The sequence below is a fragment of the Varroa destructor genome, unplaced genomic scaffold (assembly GCF_002443255.2).
Source record: "Varroa destructor unplaced genomic scaffold, Vdes_3.0 BEIS01000006.1, whole genome shotgun sequence".
Taxonomy (NCBI): Eukaryota; Metazoa; Arthropoda; class Arachnida; order Mesostigmata; family Varroidae; genus Varroa; species Varroa destructor.
The window spans coordinates 354,713-380,303 of NW_019211459.1; the positions used below are offsets into that span (position 1 = coordinate 354,713).

General features: G+C 42.6%; 1 protein-coding gene across 3 annotated transcripts in view; it reads left to right on the forward strand.

The window, feature by feature from the left end:
- The window catches only part of LOC111253451 (uncharacterized), a 129,366-nt gene that overhangs the window by 36,719 nt on the left and 67,056 nt on the right, over window positions 1-25,591 (forward strand). For 2 of the 3 annotated variants that reach the window (XM_022812824.2, XM_022812825.2), the window contains exons 3-6: window positions 5,279-5,398; window positions 6,166-6,283; window positions 23,370-23,493; window positions 24,996-25,090. In XM_022812824.2, coding sequence (XP_022668559.1) covers window positions 5,279-5,398; window positions 6,166-6,283; window positions 23,370-23,493; window positions 24,996-25,090 — 457 coding nt within the window. The remainder of the gene's footprint in view (window positions 1-5,278; window positions 5,399-6,165; window positions 6,284-23,369; window positions 23,494-24,995; window positions 25,091-25,591) is intronic. The other variant, XM_022812826.2, reaches the window with a different exon arrangement.

Below are 25,591 nucleotides of genomic sequence, written 5' to 3' on the forward strand. Positions count from 1 at the left end.
TCTGTTAACAGACGAAGTGATAGATATAGGCTGGTGCTACAGCGGGCGTCCTAGGATAATCGGCAACATGCTACTTCGCGACTGTAAAGCTGTCAGATATCTCACATATGATATTAATTTGAGGGAAAAGTAGAGATGTGAACAAATGCTTTCAATACTGCCTCAAGCTAGGAACCTCTTTTGTAGATCGATCAGTATCGATAGTGTATTTCTCAAGCAAGCTCACATTAGAAGGACACAGCCTATTTTGGGGCTGAGTTTTCCTCGGCAAGCTGCACACTAAGTGGGACCTGTGCATTACATTTGACCCCACTCGGAACCTGGACTAAGGAACGAAACGAGGCTAAACGTCGTTCATACTAATAACGACGACAGGGGCACGCAAATTCACTCATTTTGGTCAATTTATTTGTAAGGATCGATTTAAATGTATTATTGATTTAATAGTGACATGTAATTTTCTATAAATATAAATTCGAAATTGTGCCTCTACTGCCACATTAACTCGACATACGACAATCACCGTGGACATTTGTCTTGAATAATAATGAGAATACTAATAACTGGCTAATAATAGTAGCAGATTTGTTACCGTCATTCATGGGGTCTGCCATTGTTGCTCGTGGCATTTTTCTACGATTGCATTTCATCAATGGCGCAGTTCAGGAGCTAGCAATTCGATTGTGTTCGTTCAGAAATGTATGTTTTTTTTTGGAATTGCATCGAAGCACGGGACGGGCCAGTATTTAGAATAAATCATAGACATAATAGCCGCTCGATGCAATACTAAATGAAGTACGAAGATTCTAGGGTATTATATCCGATGAATTTCATACAGAAGGTCATAATTAGCACGCTGTTAGCTGTCATTGTTATGGCCTCCACACATTAGATCTACATTTTGAGCTTTTTGTTTGCTCTCAGCCGACTTTAATCACGATACGTCACAGTGCGTGATTGTATATATATAGTCTCATGTTGGACGCTCGTGTTGACGGCGTACTTTTTGCGCGTTGCCTATGGAGGTGTAGCGTTAACTCGTCTAGCGTCAGCGACATCAGCGTAATGAAACGAAAAGTCGTTATCAGCGTCGTATGCAAATTTCGATGAAGATCGAAGTGCATGGCCGGACAACTAGAGAGAAACGAGCTGACTTTCAATGGTCAAGCGACTAGGAAAAAATAATGCCTTGTTGATGGCCGTCTGCATCTAGTCGGCGGGCGGCAGCGGCAGCGGCAGCGGCAGCGGAGGACAGATAGAGGCTGGTCAATTTCAAAGAGTACGTGGAGGGGGTTGGCTTAGTAGATATATCGCATACGGAGTCAGTCCGTCATTACGGACCAACGACAGAACATCGTTCGGTAGGGCGGCAGCTGCTCTTGCAGATACTCCATCTGCCATCGCTATCACTCTCGTGTGGATTGTTAATCGCCGCTATTTGTCTTTGCGCCCTGCGGGTACTGCTGTTACAACCTTGACTATGGAATGGAAGAGCGCGCAGATGACCTTGGTTCAACGACGCATCTGGTGCTTGCGACTACCACTAGAGGCGTCATGATCGTTGTAGGGAATGTTACTAAATATACAGTAATTGAACAGTGAACACGAAGCGCCACCTATTCTGCTCGCGTAGTTACGACTTCATAGTAGCTGCCACCAACGAGTATTGTTGTTGCCGTCTGCTATTGATTGTCCGATCCGTAATTAACCGCACGGGATCGAAGCAGAATCTGCTAAAGAACAAGCAAGATATCAATTAGACACTAATAGCGGTGATAGCGACATTAGTGACGTTGACAAAAGCGGAGTTCGCTGCACACAGACTGAAGAGCACGAAAAATGTAATTGTAATAATGACTGCGTGCAGTGACGATGCATAAGGTTCTTTAATATCGCCCCTATGTTCATTATCTCTGCCTGTTCTGCAAGTCTAGCGCCACACACTGCTCCATAGTTTACCTGCGATTGCACAAAATGCGCAAAGCCACTCACTGATCTCAACTTATCACAGCATGGCAACACTGAGTTGTCGGAATCAGAGCTTTGGGGTAATAAGCTTCGTACGAATATGTGCAGAAGTGGCTCGCTTATGCACTTATTTCAGTAGTAAACAGTGTTAGCAGTATTGAATTGCTTCTTCTCTTTACTCAGCAGTAATGTACCCTCGCAAAGTTAGAGGTCGAAAGGCGAAATATGGTTCCTGCTGATGCTGGGCGATGATCGCAGCGGTACCTTGGAGCACGTCGTCATGCACTCGCATAGGGCCATCTTTTAACATCACGAAAATCCAGTGTGACGCTTATAATATCGGCAACAATGTAACACGGATAGTTTTTTTAGCCTAGCAGTTACTTGTGAATTGTATATGCATATATGACTCTGGCCCAAGCGTGCAAATCGCTGAAGTAAAAAGACTCAGCCATCGATAGCAAGGTAAATGGCAGCTGAAAGGATATCTTAGCTCATGACTTCATAGCGCAATTATGGTTTATCGGAAGCGGGGGGTCTCATTTGATGTCTGTTACCTTAATAGCTACCTCAGGGTTGCTGGAAACCTACTTGAGCAATTAAGATCGAATCGTTTTAGATGACTCCAGGATCGATATACTGTCAGGACTGCTGACCAGTAAACAAACATAATGTAATAATGTTAAATTAACACAAAGGGACCCGTTCCCACCACCTTACGTCTGCTTGTGAACGGCGAAAAGACCTCACTACGGGGCGAAATCACCCGAGTCACGTTAGTCATCAGAGTAGTCCAATATATTCCACTTTCCAGAGGAAACGGTCAGTCGCCATTGTAAAATTCTAGATCTGACTTTTTTCAATGTCAGATCGACAATTTGTGTCTTTAAAGGTATTCCAATATAAGTAGAAATCTATATTGGAGATGATTCAACCTCGGGGCAATACGATTGGCATCATTCTATGGCATGAAATAGATGACAAAAGTTCGATGGGGCCGCCAGGATGATAGGAAGCAAATCAATACGCTTACCGTAGTCGAACGTCATTCTGTCATGCATTTGGTCATATTTAAATGCGAGAAGCGCTTTGTATCTGAAAAATGAGCCTTCGACAAGACCAAGTGCGCCCCGATAGAGAGCGCTCATTGAATAGCAATGTCCGCTCGGACACTGTTGCGGTTAAGGCTTCGAGCCTTTCCAGTGCAACCTTTATCTTGCACCTACGGTCAACGGTCCTGGCTATAACTTACATGTCTCACCACCAATCTGCAATCTTATGCTGGTCAGTATTATGTGAAATGACGCTGCGTAGGTACCAAGTCAAATGCCCGCATGGTGCAACGTTTAATCTAGGATGCGATTGTCTATTTTTTTTTTTTTATTTACTAACGAATAGCCTTCCTAGATCAATGATAAGCTAACATTTTCACGTGTCCAGGAAGCTTGTAAAGTGTGTGAAAATATATACAACAGCTACATGCTATTCAACTACTAAATTTAAATCAGCCGATTTGGTTGTTGTTGACGTCGGCGTACCGGTCAAATTAAGCATCGTCGCGTTCAGCCGTAAAACAGAGAAAATTGCTAACCTAAAAATGGTTTTCAAAAAAATTGTTTCAACGCAAGAATAGGTTTAAAAAAATAAAGTCTTATACCGGACAAGTGCGTGCCCTCAAGCGCATTGACTGCGTTATTAGTAATATAGTATAGATACAACATAAGCTGGCACTTTCCCTTCAGTCGACTCGTTACTTCAATATGGCATACTGGTGACATCATTTTTGTGATAATGATTTATGCTTACGCTGATCGTTTGCTGTCATCTTGTTTAGCAATAGGATTCTTGAAGAAGCCCTCTGATGCTCTTCAAAATGTTTTGATTCAATTGGAGAAATATTTGAACGATGGTATCAGGGAATGAATGTGTTTTTGACGGTATAATTTCAGCTGCTTTTTTGCTTCGTTGGCTATTGTCCCTATCGTTCACTCTGCACCATTGATATTGAACTATGCATAATGGTAATAATTCATATTTTTGGCATTAAGCCTCGATCGTCCATTTAACTGGGCAGTCCCTCACGTTCGCAGCAGCTGCCGGCGCTGCTGCTCGTGCAGCCGTCTCCACGCCCGCTGCCGGCTCTGCCGTTACAGTCATCGCCCAGATGCAGCCGTGAAGCTAAGGTTCCAAGTCAGCGTGCTGCGTCTATCATAATACGGAACCCACATGATACAATCGATTAACGCAAACTATTGTATATACTCATATCGTCTATGTCATTGTAACGACGATAACACAACAAACAACACCTGTCATCATTTTTATTCTTAAGTAATTCGATTTTAGTCATCTTTGCCCACCGGCAAACCTACTCACTTACTCGGATATAGATCACGGCCATTGACCATGACCTTCAGCCGTTCGTCATTGCGTACAAAATGGAATACCCCACCCATCTTTCTAATTCAACGTACATATACAAAAATATAACTTATAAATTAAAATATAACCCCGAGATAATTGGCAAAACAGCCGGCAATGCATCTGTCTTTTCCAACTGTGATTACGTAACTGCTACTACCGGTGACGGCAAGCCTGCACCTGTTACGTTGGCGCATTTTCGCTAACCACTTTAATTATGTTCACACTTCGTAAAGCTAACAGGAAACGTACTGTCGAATAGAGTCACCAATAGCTGTTCATATGAATCGTCGTTCTTTGTTACCGGAAAAAACGCATAACCTGTCGCTGCTGCAAGCAGGTAAGACGTGTACACGTTCTCGACAAAATCCATCAAATTGAATCGCGGCGCTGTCAACAGGTTCGAGGTTACCACGTTACCACATCATCACTGTACTATAGCTCATGCAGCTGGATGTGCTATACTGCAGGAGCTTTTAAAGGGGTGCGCAAACTCTTCCCATTGTGATGACTATTGATGGGTCGATATAATCTATTTGGCATCATTTAGTGGACATTGACTCAAGAAAAATAGATGGGGCAACCTGCGTCAGGAACCCCGACCTTGAAATCAGATCTGATTGCGGCTTTTTCGTAAAAAATCGAGCCCGCCTATCATTGAGTGATGTTTTTTGAGCATAGTCGAATTTTTTGGCTACTATTAGAAAGCCCATTTTAGGAACTTCGAAGGGCTTCTCTTTATCATTTCATTTAGCCTATTGTCTTAGGGGTACTGTTCCGATGATCGCAACTTAACCTGTATGGAACAGAGACTTTCTAGGAAGATTCAAGCTAGAGGGATTCTTGAATAGTTTCCCAAATCGTAATTATGTTCCTCCATATTTTTCAGAAGTCCAACGCATATGTGCGGCCAGGCAGCCTGGACAGTGCGGGTTTTCCCTCGACGGGACAATTTGGAAAAAAGGAAATTTTTTTTCTCAATTTAGAAGACGGATATTTCGGATGTCAGGTATGTAGTTTCGTATAAGTATTTTTCCTATAATTAGTAGTAGTACGTATAATTAACAAATAAGCATTCCACTCATGGCAGAGTCTGTTCACGTTCTACAATGGCTTACACTCAAGCTTCGGATCATCCTTCCTTCTCAGCCAAATCGCCAATCAAGTGTTTGCTTTATTTTTTCGTAGTATATATAAAATGGGCTCTATTTATTTACAGACCATTTCGTCTGTTTCCCAACGCGCCTTAGGTTGTGTGTGGCCTTGTGTAATAATAAGTACCTCGTTCGTTTATGCGTTCGTTCTAGTAGTAATTAGTAGGCAGATTGTTGAGATCGTAGACACTTATGCTTCCTTGAGTAATGCTAGCAACTATAATAGCAGACAAAAGAATCCCGCTAAGTAAATTCTTGCAAGGTGCGTACGCCACAACAGCTTGCAAGATCATTGGGAATCGATTATACATATATAACGTATAATTGATTGATATATATTTTTTTTAACTATTTACTACTTTAGTTGCACGATGTATAATTTGTACTGAATATAATTATCTATAAACGTGCAATACTACTATTACGATTCATTAAGTTTCTTATTAACATATCATAAGAATGTTGTGGTGTTTTCACAGCCGTCTTTTTAGCTGCGCTTGCCTTACCGACCTGTCATGTTGTCGACAAAATACACCTAAATCCACCATCTCGAATGCGGGTTAAGTTTAAAATCAGCGTCAGGCTTCCTTCTAATATTGGTGTGTCCTTTTCACCTCCGCAGGTGAACGCCTCGACCGAAGTTCTACAATTATTTGATTTGAGTAAACTTTGTGACGGTGAATCACAATGCTTCCAGGGCTCCGACGAAAACTCCATCAAGCTCAAATGCCAAGACCGCAGTAAGTACCCAGCCATTAAAAAACAATATAGTAAAAAGTAAAGAAAAAAACGTCGGAAGCTAATGTCGAATTCGACGAGTGATGAAAATGTTTTCATTTTCATTAGACTTTTGATCTGTAATAGTCACTCATTACTCAGCTACAATACTAACTATCAGACGCATACCTACAGTGCGTATGTTTCGTAGGCAGTCCATTCAGCAATGAATGAAGAAAAAAACCTAAGGAATATTCACATCGACAACAACGGTTACTTTTAGAAAACCTTAGATATTAAGAGTTGTGTGTTGAACAGGCATACTCTGTATGCTATACCGAGGGAACACTATAGGATCCCGAACTAGCTTCACACAACAACATGGTTTAGATTTGCCGCTGTCACAGCTTCGTTCTGTAAGATTTTTGTTCCTTTATTTGATGCCCTACGTTTGCCACAGTAGTTCTGCATGGAGGTGGGACATTGTCGGCAGTTAATCATTGCTCCCATGGCAAAGGCTTCGCACACCCAGTGCCAAATTCCGGTTCCGCTGATACCGACGGCTAATGCAGATCTGCCAGCTCAAAATGCCACTAGAACCAGCAGTTTCCAATCCAGTCCAAAGACGCGCGTTCCCAATCAGGTTCCGTCTGCTCTCCTGGGAACTGATAGTGTTTCTATCATAGCACGATAGCACGCTAGCTCTCGGTATCGCACTACAAAGATAACAACCATCAGCCCGTCGTAGGGACTATACGTCCTTGTGCTTTCACTATACAGCATTTGATGATGGCCTATTCTTGTGGCCTAACGACGCCGGTCACTGGCTGATCTTACTCGACTCACAGAGGCAAGTGAGCATGTGCTTACTGATGTCGCATGCTCGTAGCGAAATTGAAAACAACCTACCTTGTACCGCTTCTCCAGGATGTGCGTCGAATGCAACGATCAGTACAACGTACCGACTTAACCTATTATGTTCCGAACAAATAACAGAACACGACGCACAGATCTTTTATTCACACAACTACAAATAGCAAATCAAAATAGCGGATTTTTTTGTGATCAAAATTTGCCTGGTGGTAATGAACTTCTGTTCTTTTGAGTGTCCATGGCCGTTAAGGATGCCTCAAAACCATCCGGATAACGTACCACTTCAGATATTCCGACACTGGGTTGGGGGGTCTGCTGCTAAGAGAAGTCAACCCTAAACCCCGTTCTCATCGTGATCTTCATCTTTGATCAGAGAGATCAAAGGCGCAATCTATGAACGCTCAAATCAAACTCAACATCAAAAGTCGTTGCATCATCTTTTCGGGATCTGCACATCTTAGGGAGTCGCAAGTTTATCGTTGATCGGAGTATTTAACGTACAGCGTTCAGAGTTATTTTCACTTACCAAGCTCCGGCTGTAATATCGGCTAGCCAGGGATCGCCACGGTAGTCCAATGATTCGGGTACAACGCTTGCTTCATTTATACAGCCTCTGCTGAAAAACGCCTAAGCTCCATTGTAACGTCAACATTGAAGCCCCCTTATATATTTCCGGTATTCAAGAAGAGAGAAAGGCCAAGGGATACTAATAGGACTGTTGAGATGAGAAATTTCGATGAATTTTTGGAAGTGTCTGTGAAATCGTTTGTTGTTGTGATATATTTGAACCCAAAATAGATAGTGACAACATCGCCGTTCCGTCTTCTAGTTTAGCTGTAAGCATACTTGCTCAAACACAGGTAATACATCAAGAATATTTTATCTCATTTGTATCTGACTTATAATCTTAATGTTAATCTCTCTGACCCTCTGACTCTGACTCTGACTCTAACTTACTTAGCCGAGCGTTATGACCAACCGCAGTGATATATTCCAAAGAGACACTGGTGCACATTATTGTCGTATACTAATTGACTAAGAAGTTATCTAAGTATTGTTATTAGATGGAACATGGTACGTATAGCTGAGCACCAGCGACTGTTGTAACTAAGCAGTGTGTCTATGAGTAATTCCTGTGTGAAAAATTGCATTTTCTACTCGTTCGGTTTACAGATCGATAATGGAAAAACTTTACGATACGGAACATTTCATAATTATTCTATAATATAGACTAAGGCCAGGGTGAGCCTGCGCTTTCGAAAAGTATAATGTGTTTTATTATCGAGACGATTTACCCTAATAATTGATCACAGAAAATACCCGCTAGAAACCTGACACTTAATGCCTGAGGTGATAGTGGCGAAGTCTTTCAACAACGAAGACGTCTGAAAGAGTGGATGGAACACGGTTGATGCTTTTAGCCAGTTGGATAAACAGATTGCGTGCGTGTACACAGCCAATAAAAGCTATTTCTTGACATTTGACAACAAAGGAAAGGCGAAGTGTTCGTTACAACAGGAGGGCAAGCGTCAGTAACAACCGCAATACATCTATTGTCTATCGAGGCAGCGAAATGCACCCCTATTCAGTAGTGGCATGTCCTTCGATCTTCGTTTACTCTAGATCGAACGCGATAATCTGAAGATAAAATTGTATACCCACTATTGTTTGACGTCAACTGTGCTAATTGATATACTTTCTTACGTAGAAACAGCGTTTGCTCTGAATGGCATTGTGTTCTGTTCGCTGGACCGACTTTGTTGTTTTGGCCATTCTACGTAAGGAATTGAAGCTGTTAAGCAGAGGCAGTTTGCTAGCACGAGACAAAGTGTCTACGCTAACCATCGAGAGTCGTTTATTGGACAAACAACACGTTGCAATACGTTCCACACGGTTCTGGCACGGAACATGTGTACATCTTCTAATGATGTTCTAATAATTAGCGCTTATTCTATCTTAGTAATATCGAAATGCTTGATCTGAGCATGCATAAGAGTGATTTCTAACAATCCACTGGAATACAGGAAGCTTAACGGCTGGGCTATGGCCAAATCATGGATAGCGGCCTTAGACTAAACTAACTTTCCTTTACGAATAGTTACAAGATTCGACCGTCCAAATTAATCACTTTATTTAGTCATATGTTCTTGTACCTGCGTGCGTGAGTGCGCGCTTAGATGATCGTCTTGCGGATCTTCACGAAGCTGTCAACATACCCGTGTCGTAGCGCCCCTGATTATCTTTTTAAATAGCTCAGAATCGACAGAATTAAGAAAATACGTGAGGTCGCTTGAAGAGTAAATTGATCCCATAAAACCCGAGAGGGTTAGTAGGCTCTAGATTGAACAGACCCTGATCCTCGAGACCGTTGATGACGCTATTCGATACGACGCACAATCTTATGGCGTTACACTCCGGAAGAATAACTGAAACCTTTCATATGCCTTATGAGTCTTAAAATTTACATGGTTACAATCCGTAGCCTAAAGTAAGCTGCAGAACCGTAGTTATGCAAGAGGTCAGCTGTTAAGTTGCGACGCAGCAGAAGTGACAGTTACGTGTAATTAAATAAAGCTGGACGCTTTTTCGGTGAAATGGCTCAGAGAGCCGCTGACGCAAGCTTGGTTGGCAACTTATATAACCTTTATTATATATTTATATTATATAATATATTAGTGCATTAGCCTCAGTTACCTGCGCAGGCAACCTCTGCAATAGTCTGTATTCTCTATCTCGGGCTCACACGATGCGAAAGCTGACACAACTTCGTAGTTACTTTTCTTGAAAATTCAAACTGCCACGATAAAAGAAGCATCATTAGCGACGATGTCGACAACGGCAGCATCAGGACGAGGCTGAACAGAGCGATCATGAGCGACTATAGGAGCGTCGTGCACGGCCAAGTGTCGATGCAACGAGGTTTGCCGGAGAGGATCTCTCTGCCAATGGCGAACTATTGAATCGTCGTCAAATTATTAGACGCCGCTGCAGCCGTTAGCAGATCATGACCATGACGAGCGAGTTGATGTTGTTACTGCTGATGCTACGGACAAAAATCTGCAAATGGGGACACCGTAGCTTTACAGCTGCTGCTGCTGTTGTTGTTATTGTAATTGGTGTCACTTGATGGCGCCAGTGTATAGTGATGTGGCGCTGGTAGTAGCGATTTTAGTGTTGATAGTACTTTTTGCTGTTTCTTAGTTAATGAGCGGCCGAAAAGCAAGCAAGACTTCGTTAATTTTTTGCTGGTTTCTTATTCTACTATCTATTATAATTTCATTTATAACACTTTGCTATTGTTATCATCTTCTTCTTCTTTTTATCATCGAAGTGTTCAGGTATCTTTAACTTACTCAGCGACGACTTCATTAGCTCATTTGCTATCCATTTCATATTCTGCCTTTTACTTTGTGTTCGACTCTCCTAATCAAATAACTGGCTGCGAGCACAGGGTCAAGCAGGCCAACGTATTCGTTAACAGGTACCTGGACGTCGGCAGGCTTCCAGCAGATTCGCACCGGCAAATCATCTGGAGTCACTCTAGCAACGGGCTGTGACTTCGTATAAGGTCTAACATAACAAGTTTACATCTGGTGGTGCCACTGCCACTGCGACTACTTCAAACGAATCTCATGTCTACTACGAAGATAACGCCAAAGCACCGCTATGATTGTTTGTACCGCTGCAAACGCTTTCGGCCAGATTGGACCATACTGCAGGCCGTCAGTCGGCGAGTATCTGTTGTGCAACTTTTATTGCATCAGTGCGTCGCAGAAATGCTTGTCGTAATAGTACGTTATTATGATTCTGTGTGTCTCTATTGGTATAACAATATTTCATAGCGGTTCCGAGGGCTACCGGTGGAAATAGACTACGAAACGGCAGCTTGTCGTTTTCGTCGTTTCGCTCTTCAGCCGTTGCAGCCGACTCGCTAACCTGTTACCAAGTCGCGTCTCAATTCTATTCACCAGTTGTTGTCTACGGCCCACGCCTTACTATAATTAGCTCGATCGTCATCTGGAACAGGCGGATTGACAAGAAGAGCTAGGCTATGATTGACTGTACCATAGATAAGCTAGTCGGCGGTCCGGCGGATGGCCCCAGTTGAAGGAAGCAGGCGCCAACAGGCATTCGGATCTTCTTGTCGTCATCGTCCGCCTATAATGTAGTAGCAGTTGTTTCACAGAGAATAATGCGCTTGTTTCGTATCTTCAAAAGGCTCCGTGCCGCGGTTTATGGACATCTGGAGCCAATCTGGAAAGAGCCCATTTCTGTCAACATCAGACATACCTTTTGAGTGGTTTTTTCAGTTCAGAGTGTTTTAACTCTCCGTAAAATCATTATAGTTAAGTAACGAAAAATATTTATGTGTACAGAATGGGGACGATTTGGATTAAAAAATGTTTTCTGCGTACTGCGGTATCTAGTATATCTATATTATATATTACCTTTACGAGGTGACGTTAATGGCAGTGCTTGAACTGATCGTCACAGAAATAACGCTTTTTATTAGACTAGCCCTAGCCGGTGAAAGCAGTGAAGAGCGTAGCGGTTAAAGCCGCTATCCCGACTTTCGGCGCATACATAAGAGTCCTTCCCTAGATAATTTACGTTCTATTCCCAGCAGGAATCGCGTGCACAATGGTAACAAAAATACATTCGACCTTGCTTTATCAGATATCATCGTTAGGTAAAAGATAGTAGAATCAATGAACGCACAAGTAGTCAAAGCTGTTGGCATCTCTCACTAAAATTTTAACTTTTCATTTCTTACTGCTATGTACTGCAGTGAATTCAGCCACAAATTATACTTTTTGGGAAAATTGTGTCCTCCTAATAAAAAATACGATTTAGATTTTCCCACCCAGAGTAAACCCATCCACGTTAATAAGTGAAAATGAATTATGGGTTATGATTTTTTATTTTGAACGATCAACGATTTAAATATGGATGGGCCTAATGATGGGCTCATTTTGAGCAGCTTTGATAAACGATCCCTATTTGGGTCGGCTTGTTCCCTAAATTAATTGAGCTGAAGTAAACGATTTGGTCAGGTGAATTGGCTCAATGTAGACGATGTCGTGGTCTATTACACTATCCACCTCATAAGGCAGTTAATCGCGGCCTACGGCGAATCAACGTTACTTCGAATTTGATTCGATTGTTACCTAAAAAACGAAACTTCACATGACCGAACCTAGAATTACCTAAAGCAGATTAAGTACCGAGATAAATGCTGCCTTATGCCTATTTAGGCACCTGGCTTTCCCTATAAGTTTTATGTGTGTGCTTTGCACAGTGCCTCCTGAACCCTACACGAACTTTTCGATTGTCGAAGGACGGCAGTTGCTAACGGCTAAGTAGATGTAAGAGTATCCGTGCGAAATAAAAACCGAGAATAACCCTAAATGCGAACCGGTTTGCGATCTACATAGAAGTTCTATAAAAATAACTGTTTAAACCTTGCTTTTTCGTAAGAACCTCGTATATTTGTGCCCCCCCTTTTCTCATCCTTTCCGATTCCATACTTATTTGTTGTTTTCCAAGATGAACGATTGGAAAAGCAATGCCGAGGTTAAGTAAGCCAACAATTTTTGTCGTTACTTTTCATTTTTTTCACCCACTATACCGATATATGATTCGTACCTACAATAGGTGCGCTTGATCTACAAAGTGACCATAAAATTCAAATAAAATTTTATCTATCGCGCATTTGCCGATAGTCAAAAAACTTCGTAAATGCAAGTCGACAACACGGCGTCCCAGTTTCCAAGGCGGTACATAGAAGTACATGAAATATTATACGCCATATGGGTTATACAAAATTACTTGGGTTCATAAAATGTATTTGAAATATTTGCCAGATGTCCTAAAAGTTACATTAGTGGTTGGCGAGCGGCATGACATCTTCATCAGAATTTTCCCCGCATCCCGAACACCTACATGTATCGTCAGGCTTGCAGAAACCTCGTTTCCTGCAGAGTCTAGGACGGAAGCCATGCACGACGAAGCGAATGAAGACATGCCTGTTTAGCCACTTCCTCGTCGCACCGCAGCAAAGATTAATCTTCGGGAATTTTCGCCACCAGTTCCGTATTAAGAGCTTCCATTGCTGGCAGCGCAAAGCGACAATATAGGATTTTAGGCTACAATGGCGAGTCGGCTAGGAGATACTCGAGGCGGCTTCAAATCACTGTGTACTGTCTCAGTGCTCTTCTCAGAAAAAGGTTTTGACGGAATTTAATTGACTTTGACTCTTAGTAACAGACGCAGTGAAACCTCTACCGTCGGCGGAAAGCAGGAGTTTTAGATTACATAGGTAAGAACCGACCTGGCGAGTCAAGGTTACGAGATGTCGGTAGCCGCTGTTTTGCTTCCCCTTGTAAACTTCATCACTTCCATTTGGTCAGGTTCACGGTCAGTGCCAAATCTGTGATTGTCGTATGAAGTCAGGTTAGAGCATTTGGAAATTGTTCGGCCCTTGCATCACTAAGGCGATTGCTTACAGGCTGATTTCGTCTGATTTTCTCGGCCCTTTATTTGATCGGAAAGGCCCCCCGTAAGATGGAAGAGAAGAGCAGACATAGGTCGTCCTCGTAAGTCAGATCAATGTAAATGGCGAAAGTTCGGTCACTCCGTCGTCAATGGTTTTGCTCTCCTGTAGAATCGTAGCGATAAAATTGAGCGCCTGCACTTCGACTAACGTGAGTATAATCTTGTCCCTAGGCGCCGAATGGAAATTGCCGAGACGAGCACTGCGTATAGCGGGTTGTGTAGCATAACCAGTGCCTTCTTCACGTCGGTCATCAGAATTCTATTTATCTATCTATCTATAGAATTTGTGAAGAGCTCTCTCTGCAATCCACGTTGCTTCGTGCGGATGGCGTGTACACTTTCTTAGTAGCTTTTCAGTCTCTTGGTTAGCAAGGCGGATAGCGATTTATAGCAGAAACTGTTTTCCACTATTACGCGCTATGGTGTCGGCGCGGCTGGATCGCCTTTTCTTTTAGAGAGTAGTATCTCTCCACTGGACTCAAATTGTACCAGCATGCTAATATTTATTAAACATTGCAGTCCAACGACAACACGCTTGAAATGCTCGTTGCAGACCCTAGCTGGAGCAGCGGCGTTCTTATTAAAACCTGGCAGTACTTTACGCATTACAAATTTTTTTGACAGATATCGCGGTACAGTATGAGCGGCTGCGGTCATTCAAGGCGTCGCCGACCCTGCAATAGTTAAAGCTGCCAGAACCTGCTTCACGACATCTTCGACCGTTGAGGCGAGGGGGGCACGGTCGCAAAAGGTCCATCCGTGTTGCCTTTCCCATCGGCACTTTTTTAACGACGTAGTGCTTCGTTTATTTGAAGCTGACCCGACTGCTAGAACTTTCTGCTGTGGAAGCTCAGCTGAGTTGGTTGAGTTTTCTGTTAAGCAGCATCGTGCTGTTTTTATCGATGGCCCTTGGGCAAATATTTTCGATTGTTACGATTCTCACATCTAAAATCAGCGGTGTCCTTCTGTCAGTGCTGTAAACAAGCTTCTTTTCTATATCGTTCAATTTCGAAAACTAGATCCTGTGATATGGAGAATGGCCACTTTGCAGTCCTAGCCAAAAAAAAAAAGAACGAAGGGCTTGTACTTCTAACCCAAGTCGTGAGGTAACTAACATCCTCGAAAATCTCTCCACCATGCTGATATATCTGTTCTTCTCAGGTTCTATGTATTAATAGTAACCAGCCTATACAAATATCATAACGAGCCCATTAATGATGTTAATGTACTTCTCTACTTAACACGGGACACTGTCAATTTCTATCTTTGGCGCCGCATGAATAGCCATTGACGTTTCCTTAGGAAAAATTTCTCTCATTGTAAAATCAGCGGGGTGCACAATGATGTCGCCAACTCTTAGCGAAAGAAGACTTGGGCCGTCCGAGAGTCTCTCGAAAACGTTTTTCACTCCACAGGTTGCCCCCTTATCAAAGCCACATACTCCTATTTTACTAGTAAAATTGACATTTGCCCTGTCAGCTCTACCATTCGATGACAATAGAAAAGTTACGAGACTCATTAATTCATTCTCCAGCGCACACGTATCCAAGCATTGTATAAACCATTTTGTTGATTAGTCTGGCGTTGACACTGAACGCACTCTAACACGCCATTTGCTTGCTGGGTGGCAGGCGGCATATATTACTCTACTACAGACGTAAACATTGTTTCGCGTAGATTCGCACTAACCTTCATACTAGGTAGCCGCGATTCTTTCAGGCACGATGATTGCGACTGGGAATGCGTTTTCGAGCATTGCTAGACAATTGGGCAAATGTAGGCTCAGTATTGCCTATTACTATTGTTGTTTTCGAATTTGATGAAACACCTGCAGAGCTGGCTTGCTTTTGCTATTAGTTCTGTTGACACTGCACCTGGATTGACGTAACTCCTGCCATCCAGTCCTGCCATATACCTGAAATGGCCTGGGGCACTATCAGGCACTTTTCGAATCCGAGATTTCACAGTGTCGATCAGGTACATTGTCGAGAAGGTGCCGTTCTCTCATCAGCCCTTGCAAATACCGGGTATTTTCGGTATCTTGGATTATTTGAGGTGAAGACAACTTGATGACAACTTAACATGCCTAGGGCGACTCAGTAGGACGTCCTAAAAATGCCTAAAGAAGGTACACGCAGGCACCAATTAGCAGGTAGCTGATAACTCATACTGTAAAATAACCGTGAAATTGCATCGACTCAACCCTGAGCTCTCGATCATCGCCAGATACGCGTTCGGAGCCAGCACAACCATATGAAGCTAAAAGGGAGCCAGCTTTGAAATTTTACTTGCATGAAAATTTACTCTCCAGCCGTTTCGAAAAAATTACAGAAACGTACCGTTACGTGAAACTTAAATACATCACGTTTGCTTATACAACCAGTTATTTTATTAGAAACGTTATTCTTAGCATCTTTGTTTCAATGATAGTAAGGCCGCTCGTCAGCAACTGTGTGAGGCAGACATATTCGACTTCTCTTCTATTATATCTATGAGTTTGTTGTGTGCTTCAGCCTGGAGAAACCCTATGGCTGAGTGACCGTGCGTCGGATTATCTATTCGTAATTGTTGCACATGCTACGGCCCATTCCGTTCCCAACATCTGGGCATTCTATTACAGTCATCATCCAACGCATAGAAAGACAACTGGTCGTGTGACCCCAACCACAGTAATAACAGGTAGTGTTGTTATTATTGTTGTTAACGTTGTTGTTGGCGTTGCGAAGCATAAGTTGTCGAGAAGCCGTTACGGTTAACCGCGGCTGCCTTACTCATTGTCATTACGGTCCGTTAAAGCAGAACAAGCGGCTTCTGCTGAAGTTGAGCTATGTCTTCTTCGCACTTGCGCACTGACACACTAAACCGCTCGTACACAGTCAGATAGAGGCCTGGATGGCGAGAAACCGACCACGACAAAGCAAGCAGATACGTGCATAACAAAAACAAGACTTGTAAAAAGCGCCACCAAAAAGGAAGATAAACAAAAATAGTAAAAAAATACGTTAGCTAATAACGGCGTTGAGTATAATGACGACCCTATTTCATCACGGAGCACTATAACTGCTTAACATCCCTTTAACCATATCCGATGAGAAAATGGGAGAGAAAGGCAGCTCAAGACGCGTTTTCTATTTTAGAAAATGTCAGGCCGCATACAGGGAAGCAGCATCTCGCAGGCTTGGCCAATCCCAAAGCCTGCAGGTATTCATGCAGATTGTAAGTGGTTCGAAAGTCCAGTAGACTGTGAACTTTTAGCGGCAAACGTTACGCGCCGGTGATTCATCACCTCGCATTATACATCCCACCCAGCAATGTCGTGTGTCCACAAAGTATACCAGATCCGGACATCGTTAGTTTTTTTTGCGTCGATTACACCGAGGTTCGTAATGCCCACATGCCTGCCTTCCGCCATGGCAGGTTGGTGACGCCGGCGGAATTCTGCCAGAATTTCACACGGATAACCACATTTCACCACACAACACGTACACAAAAGAAAACAAATCGCAATAACGGAATACGTGTATGCAGCTACATATCTGAACAAAAAGGTTACTTAAAGTCGCTTCTCGACTTTATCGATTTGCAGTCAACAGCTGCCATGTCGTTCGATGCACGTCGTTCCCTTTGCCTCCTTCCTTCTGTGTCCACCCTGTGCCGCTTGCCGGGGTAGGGGGAGTGGGGAGCTAATTCGGACCCTTTTCCGAAACCGACGTCGAAGACAGCCCCGACAACAACAATAACTACAGCCGGCGACGCCAGCAAAAGATCACAGCGGGATGATAAGCCAGCCTCGGAATCCACCAGCGGCGTCGTCGCCATAGTCAGCCGCCGCTTAATGTTGACTTGCAGCAGCAGCGACAGCGGCGGCGGCGGCGGCAGAAGTAGCGGCGCTTACGGAGGTGACGGTGGTAATTCCAAGCGATTTGGAGTCGCCTGTTCGTCCCTGTTTACTGCATCGTGCCGCGACAAACAGAGCAAACGAGGTACGGGCTCTCGCGCGGCCAGTTCAGCGGCAATGAAGAAACTCTTCACTGCAGAAACGACAAAGTAGCTACGGTAGGAGAAGCAAAAGCTACCGAAGCAGCAGTAGAGCGGCTTTTAAATCGGCCGCTGCCGTTATCTTTCTTCTTTTCATTACTCTTCTTCCTCATCTCCGCCTCTTTTCTCATTGTCAAACTACTCCTTTTGCTTCAAAACCGCTGCCGCCGCCGCGGCTGCAGAAGCAGCAGCTGCTGCTGCTAAAAAAGTGCCCAACCAACTTCAGCAACAAGAGAAATAGATTGAGAAAAAGGGACGTTGCTGATCCGAACGCTGCTGTTGGTATCGGCGGTAATGGTGGCCGCTGGGAGAAGCGCTTCGCAACAGCAGCGCCGCCTGATTTAGCGGACGCCATTTCCGCGCACAGGCGAACGCCAGAGTCGCGTTCCAATGACGTTGTTGTTCAGCACTTGTTCTCATCGCCATTCTGCAGTAGACTTTTTTCTGACGTTCCGCTGTCCTGGCGGTCAGAACCATTGGTCCTATTGTCGCTGCAGCTGTTGCTGTTTTTGTAGTGGTCATTGAACCTTCTGCGGGCGGTCGCCGTCTAAGATGATGACGCTAGAGGAATGGTTCCCGGCCAGCCTATTTTTTTCCGAGACACGAAACTTCCGACTTACGAGAGAACGGAAGAGAGAAAAGGATCTGACTTTCATCAACTGTGATAGCGAAAAAAAGCAATGAATAGAGGGGATGAATACGGAAAAAAGGAACGCAATAGACTGGTTGGAAACACGTTTGAGTAAAGTAGACATTTTAAATTCGATACGATAGTGGCGTACTTGTTGACAGATAAGTGCACGATATGAGGAGATGATAATAATAAAAGTGAGAAGGTGGTTTTATTTGGCCGAAGGACAACGGCAGTTTTTGAGTGACTGCGCGCATGACTGACAACGATTGCTTTTGCCCAGATGCACCAACACGTCAAGGAGCCTTGGCCTTCTCTAATTATATATTGTTAATGATTTTCATAAGCATCACTGCTTAAGGTTGGAATGCAATACGTGCTTCGTGTTTCAAATCATCGGAGGCTCCGTCTGCTCGCCGGGGATGTCCTCGGTTAAGTATGATATACAGCGCTGCCATATATAGACTATGTCCAGTGACAGTGGCAAGATTTTACCTTCCGATACAAACATAAATCAGCCTGAAAAAGCGTGGTTTGACACCTCTAATTTTTTTTAACGAGTACACCGTCCCTTGTAGGCGCTGACAGTTTCGATGCCATTTCGAAGATATCAGCGGAGCTCGGGTCGTTTCGGGTACACGAATTCGCTATATACATTTGAGCCGACCAATGCTATAAACCATTACTTATCCGTTAACGCGGCTAGCTAGTCGACTGAAGTAGCGCCATCATAAGGATTAGGTACCTGTACATTATAATTCAACAAGTATGGGACATTAGGGCCTTTGTGTGCGGTGGTCAACCATCCAGACATAGGTAGGATTTGCTCTATTTCCAGCCGCTACTGCTGTTGAAAAAGTGCCCAGCCAACTTGAGCAATAAGAGAAATAGATTGAGAATAATTAATTAAATAGACGGAAACAGATAGAAAAAAAAATACGCAATGCCAACCAAAAGCAAACGTTTAGGTCTTAGCAAAACAACGTTATTTTATCACTGAATTTAATACTATTTTCGAGTAGAACGACGTAGTCTCCCTTGTTCAGTTGTTACCCCATTGAAAGTTTATTTTTACGCGAACTAGGTTAGTTTAGTCCCACGCACGAAGATGACAGTAAGTAATGCCTGCGGCTTTTTTATGCCACGTACGCAATGTACGTACATACACTGGCCGCAAAATGCATTCGGCTTCTACCAATATCGGACGCATATTTCAGCGAAGCTTCAACGTTCCTAGCTCAAACGTATAGTAATCGTATGTTCCCTTTACAACCCCACATTTTCTCGTCAAATCGATAATAAAATTAAATTTGATTTGATTTCCCTTGATAACCTTTGGCAACGACACGGCGATATACCGACTAGAAGACAAATGCCTATCCTAGCTGGTCGCTATATTTTATCGTGTGTTGTTTGTACCAATAGATGTATATATACACACACACACACACATACATATGCGTATATATATCAAGCCATTATATTCATCATTAATTATGCCTTATCACTGTCCACGATTATTTATGAATATTTAACCTTCAAAATTTAGAGTGAGATCTTTGGCCTTAAAAGGCGAGATTTGAGCCTGGATACGCGAAAAATTTACGTGAACCCTACGTCTGTTCCGAGTGTTTATAGCTACGCATTCGAGTGCACGTCCCGCTGTGTGACAATCACTATTGGGAGACATTTTCCTCGTTGTTAGTCGATCAGCTATTGCTGGTCATGGCAGTACTGATGGATACAGCCGCGCGACGCTGGGGAGAGGAAAAGCAAGGCGCGCCTGATACTGCGGTGTTATTGCCTTCGTTAGTATAATTGTAACAACAGATATATATATATGTCGAGAGTAACAAGGAGAGACAGAGAAGATTCGAAGTTAACGAACCCCTGCTGGCTAAATCGTTCAAACCGCTGGGTGATACCGAACAAGGAGCTTGGTTTATTCGTTATATCACGGAACGTTGGGGTCGTTCGTGCCACCATCATCTGCATACGATTAAACGCAGCGGTCACGTTAAATTTTTCCGAAGCATTGCTTCTGTAAGCTCACGCTACTCAACGTCCACTTGTCTAACGAATAACACCTGAAAATTCTTTCCTTTGCGCTTCGGGTGGGTCGAGTGCGAAATAAAGGCAGCCCCTCTGCCCCTATAACTACGCTTCAATGAAACAGGCATTGCTTAGAAAAACTTACAATGATGAACGCGGCAGTTGCCGCTAGTCGGCGCTTCCCTTCGCTTCCCCGTATCCAGTACATGCACATTTTAAGTTTTCATTTTGCACAAACACTATATTTGGTATCCTTTTGCTACGCTTCCTAAATTACTACTCATCGCATATGACTCGCATTCACTCAATCAGTGTAATGAACGTATATTAAGACAAAGTTAGAGGTTTGATAAAAGCTAACGGCTCTTGTTCGTCACGGCTTCTGACCCCGTAGCCAACGTCAGAAATCCCGCAGCTGAAAGAACTATTTCGTTCATCAGGAATGGACACTTCTATAAAACGTGTGAAATCGATACTGAAATAGAAGATAAGTCTGCGTTCTAAAACTAGAACACTTTCATCAAAATGTAATTATACCAATGTAACGTCAACATCGGGAGATAGCTAGTCGCACATCTAATGATACTATACTCAAATGCCCCATACAGTATGGGGAGGGCGGGGCGGGGCGAGGCGGAATCAGACGTGCGACGGAGTGAACATTGACAAGGATAATGTAAGCAATAGAAAATGAGAAATTTTTTATATAACGTGAACCAGAACTGAAACAAAGGGTTTCTATTGACCGCAAAAGCGGTGGCACACTTGCAGTGCGTGATGAATATGTACATAGACTGCATTGCATAATATGATATATATATATATGCCAATAGGGATGTGCTTCTTTTGCTTATTCTTCAGTAACTAATGGGTGTTTGTACATTTCGCGAGTTAATTGGACAAACAAAACAAGCACTTTGATACATCTCTCAAACACTTGGAATGAACCATATCCAAATCAAAGTTTCTGACACTGGTTGATGACATATATTGAGCGAGTCCAGCCAAGTTGATGAATCGACGAACGTCTCTTTAAAGTTGTCACCCTTGTTACCCGAAACGAGTACGGTTTTATTGCCCATTCTGTAGTAGCAGCGATAGCATCGCTAGCCCCAACGACCCAGTTGATTGCGATCTGTTAGGGCAAAGATGCAATGTCTTCCCCGACCTCATTCAATTCAAACCAGATATTCCTAGGTAGATTGATATTAGAGGCCGTCGTAGAAAAAATCAAATAGTGTCGATATCTTCACCCAAAAATTATAGGAAAATGAGTATGGTCGAAGGACATTTTGGCAGCGTTTGTCGCCTTTGTTTAGCTCGAACGCACTCTGCCACTTCTCTCAGATGAAGCACAAAAAAGGGACCAGATTTCCTTTCTTTCGATATCGGTATTGCAAAGATCGATTTATAACGATGGCTTTTGCCTACGCCTGCAAGAGTGAACGAATTATAACTTTTCGTCGAGTTATCGTTATTTTGTGTTAGAAAAGCGTATGCCTTTTGTTTCTGTTTTGATGAGTGACACCTATGAAGATGAGAGATGTAAGGGATGAAGAGACAAGTAAGAGATGACATGATGATGCTAAAGCGATTACATTTTTTAGCGGAATACAAAAACTATCAGCACAAAGGAGTAGGAGTCTTTAATTATAGTTCGTTGAGAAATATATACTCCTTTTATATAGTTACAAAGCAAATTAATAAACGAAATAATAAATAAATAGACGGGTCTAAGGTGAGGCATATATAGGAATAATTGCTACAATAAGTATAACTGGAGTAAGCGTACCCATAAATCTTCTTGTGAAAAGCACGATCTTTCAGTTCATACTGGCGCTTTACCTTTATGGAACATTGGGCGCTCGTTGAGTTCGATGAATATTGGCGTAAGACTGCGGTGGGTGTTTATGGGCGATTTGCTCTTGTACTGGTTTGACTGAAACGTGCCCATTTCAGAAGTTCTAACCCATTACTTTTACGGGTTATCGTTTCGTTACCTATAGTGTAACATGCGCAACGTCGAAGACCAATCGGTGAGTTTGGTTCCTAGCCTAGTTTGGGTGAGCCTAGACATTTGCCAAAGCGAGTCCTATCGACCGTTTCGAAGTATCGCCATTAAGCGATAGTAAGAATAACTGAAAACGATAAGGTACTGCGACGACAGTGAACAGCTTGGAAAATTGACTGGTTTTTTTATACTGCTACAGTGAACTACGCACAACAGAGGGCATAAGCAACACTCTGGCTGTTCTCTAGTATCATAGATACGCTCTACACAATGAGCAAAAGAACATCATCCCCAAAAACGCCCAGAGGTTTCGATCATCTAATTAAAACTCTCCAGTTTCTACAGCCGTTCAAATGTGCTTTCGGCAAACTATCCAGATAAATGTATCTACAATTAATCAGCATTATCTACGCTTCAGGATGTAGATATGCGTGAAACTTTACAGAACGAAAAGCTTACTTCGAATCATCTATGGTTTGAAGATAAGCTACCATGTAGCGTTTTCGTTCGTTCGCGATGTTAAACACTGCCACATCTTTAGAAACAGCAAGTGAAAGCTATATTTTGGTCTTGCCAATGGAAAATTTTCCCAATTTGATTTTCGGTTGTTTATTTGGCGATGGGGTGAGGGAACCTGCCACGTCCACGAACTAAAACTACGTTCTGTCTGAACATACTGCTTCAGTATCAGCTTCGAAATAGTAGGTACTCGTAATTGATTTCATTTAACTACTGTCATTTAGGTAGGGTGAAACGGTGTTTGGTGTTCAGTCGTAAATTCACACCTATCCAATATCTCGTTCATCGCCTATAGCTTGTCGTCTAGGGACTTGTAGAGGTTCAGCTATTGCCAGCCGTTAGATGAACGCCAATGATTCTGTATTTTGGTAAGAACATTTATTTGCCCCAGTTTGTCATTGTTGCTAAGCATCGCTGTCGATTATTATAGATCACTGCCACCCGAAGATGGCGCGTTGCCGGAACGGCGCTTGTCTCGATGGACTCTGCTACTGCAACGACGGATACGGTGGCAAAGGATGCGAGATGCCTGATGAGAACGAATGTAAATACAGGTAGGAGTAAATTCGAATAGGAAGCCTGATCATAGGCCATATTCATATCTACGCTTTTCGAATATTAACTAATAGATCATCGAGAACGACATTTACATTTCTGAACAACGTTATCAACGGGGTCCTTTCAGTTTTCGTGACCCTCTAACTGTTTTCGGTCCAGATTCATATATATATATATATATATATATACTGTGGTAGCTAGTAAGAGAAAACAGAACGCTTACATAAATAAGTGTTTAATCTAAAAGGAAAGGAGAAATCGAGCGTAAAAGTTGATCGAAGAACACCGTCGGAGAGATATACGATAATTGGGATCTGAAATATTCGTAGCAAAGGAGCTTTTTTGAAGTAGTTCAGGAAAACGTTTCAATATAGAGGGTAGCTGATAGTATGGATATTGACGCAACAATTCGCGACGTAGATCCGACAAGGCGAGAGGTCTAAGCAATATTCGACAACGCCTTAAGGGGAACGTGAAACTAGACCAACATTATAAGATTTATTGGATCAGCACAGTGTGGCGGACCGCAGCTACTCCAAGACAGAAATCTTAATTTTATCTTAGTTGGACGGAGAGTGACCACAGTCAAGCTTTCCTCGGTAACTTCTATAGGAAACTTTCAGCGACATAAGTTGTACATTCAGAATGATATTAGTGCATTTGTTTCGGACTGTGCGGATATCGAAACGCGCAAAATTCTATGTATGAGACGGTGAAAACACTTTTTTAAATCGAGCTCGATCTCTAACTAATTCCTGTGTATGGGTCTCTTTAAAATCTATAGAGAAGTATCTCAGCCTTAGCAGAAGCAGGGTGACTACTAGGACACTAGTTGGCTAACTGTACATTGGATTTAACGATGGGAACAGCAAACGATTAATAGAACAAGAATGAAGGTTGAGGTGGTGGTAAATATTATCATTCAGTGTAATCTTCATGGAGATAAATATAGGAAGCATATGCGTTCTACAGCTGGTATCCCTAAACGCGGAAAATAGTAATAACGTGATTCTGCTATCTGATATACGCACTATTCATGGCGAGGCCATTTGTATTCGTTCTATTATTATTTTTTTTTTTTTTATAGATTATAGGACGAAAATGCAAACCGATTAAGCTTCACGTGTTGTGAAAAGCCGTTGCGTCCTTTATCTACTGAAGTGTATATAGTACGGCTGACGCCCAGAGCGCCCGACTTGCAGAGCTCACCTCTCAGACGCATCGATTTATTTAAAACAGCTTCTTCTAGATATCGTGTCGTTTGAATGCGTTCACAGATTCGTAAATGAGAAACGTTTTATTCCTTGATATTAGTAGTTACATATAGCATTTTAATAGGTGGTATATATAGTAATATGATTTTGAACATTTTGTTACTGTATGATAATCCGCATATTTGGAGCACCTTTAAAAATCACACACATATATATATATATATATATATACGCAAGTATTACTGTGTTATGATATTTACCTGTTGTTTTATATACAATTTTAGGCCTTGTGACGTTTTCGCTCATTGTACCAACACAATGGGAAGCTTCTACTGCTCCTGTTTTCCCGGATATGAAGGCGACGGGTTCGAGTGTAAAGGTATTTACTGCTAAATAATTGCCGAATCACTCTATCTAGCGCTATAGTACAGCAGTAAGTGATATTGTGTACTGATAAACAACACCGGAAAAGAGCGTGTACGTCTTCAGGTTGGTTATTAAAGGGAGCCAGCATTTATAGCTTTGATTTGAATGTTTACAAAACGTTTGCGTTCGTATGGGCAGTGGAGAACGTTTCGTTATACGCCACCAGCAAATCGTCAAAAGCAATTTGGCCTGTACCGAACACCGAAGGCCATATGCAGTCCCATTATGATCTGACGCCATTACGCCCTTGCAATGCCACGACATTAATGAACTATCTTACAGCTAAAAACCATACATCAGTTGACAGAACCTTTCGGGTTACTAAATACAGGCTAAAGGACCCTTATGAATGAAGTCGGTCGTTCATTTTGACTCTGCTTCGTTCTATTGCAACGACATAGCAACGGCTAGAAGACTGCTGGCTGTATGACTGAATTTACGCATCTTTCCCGAG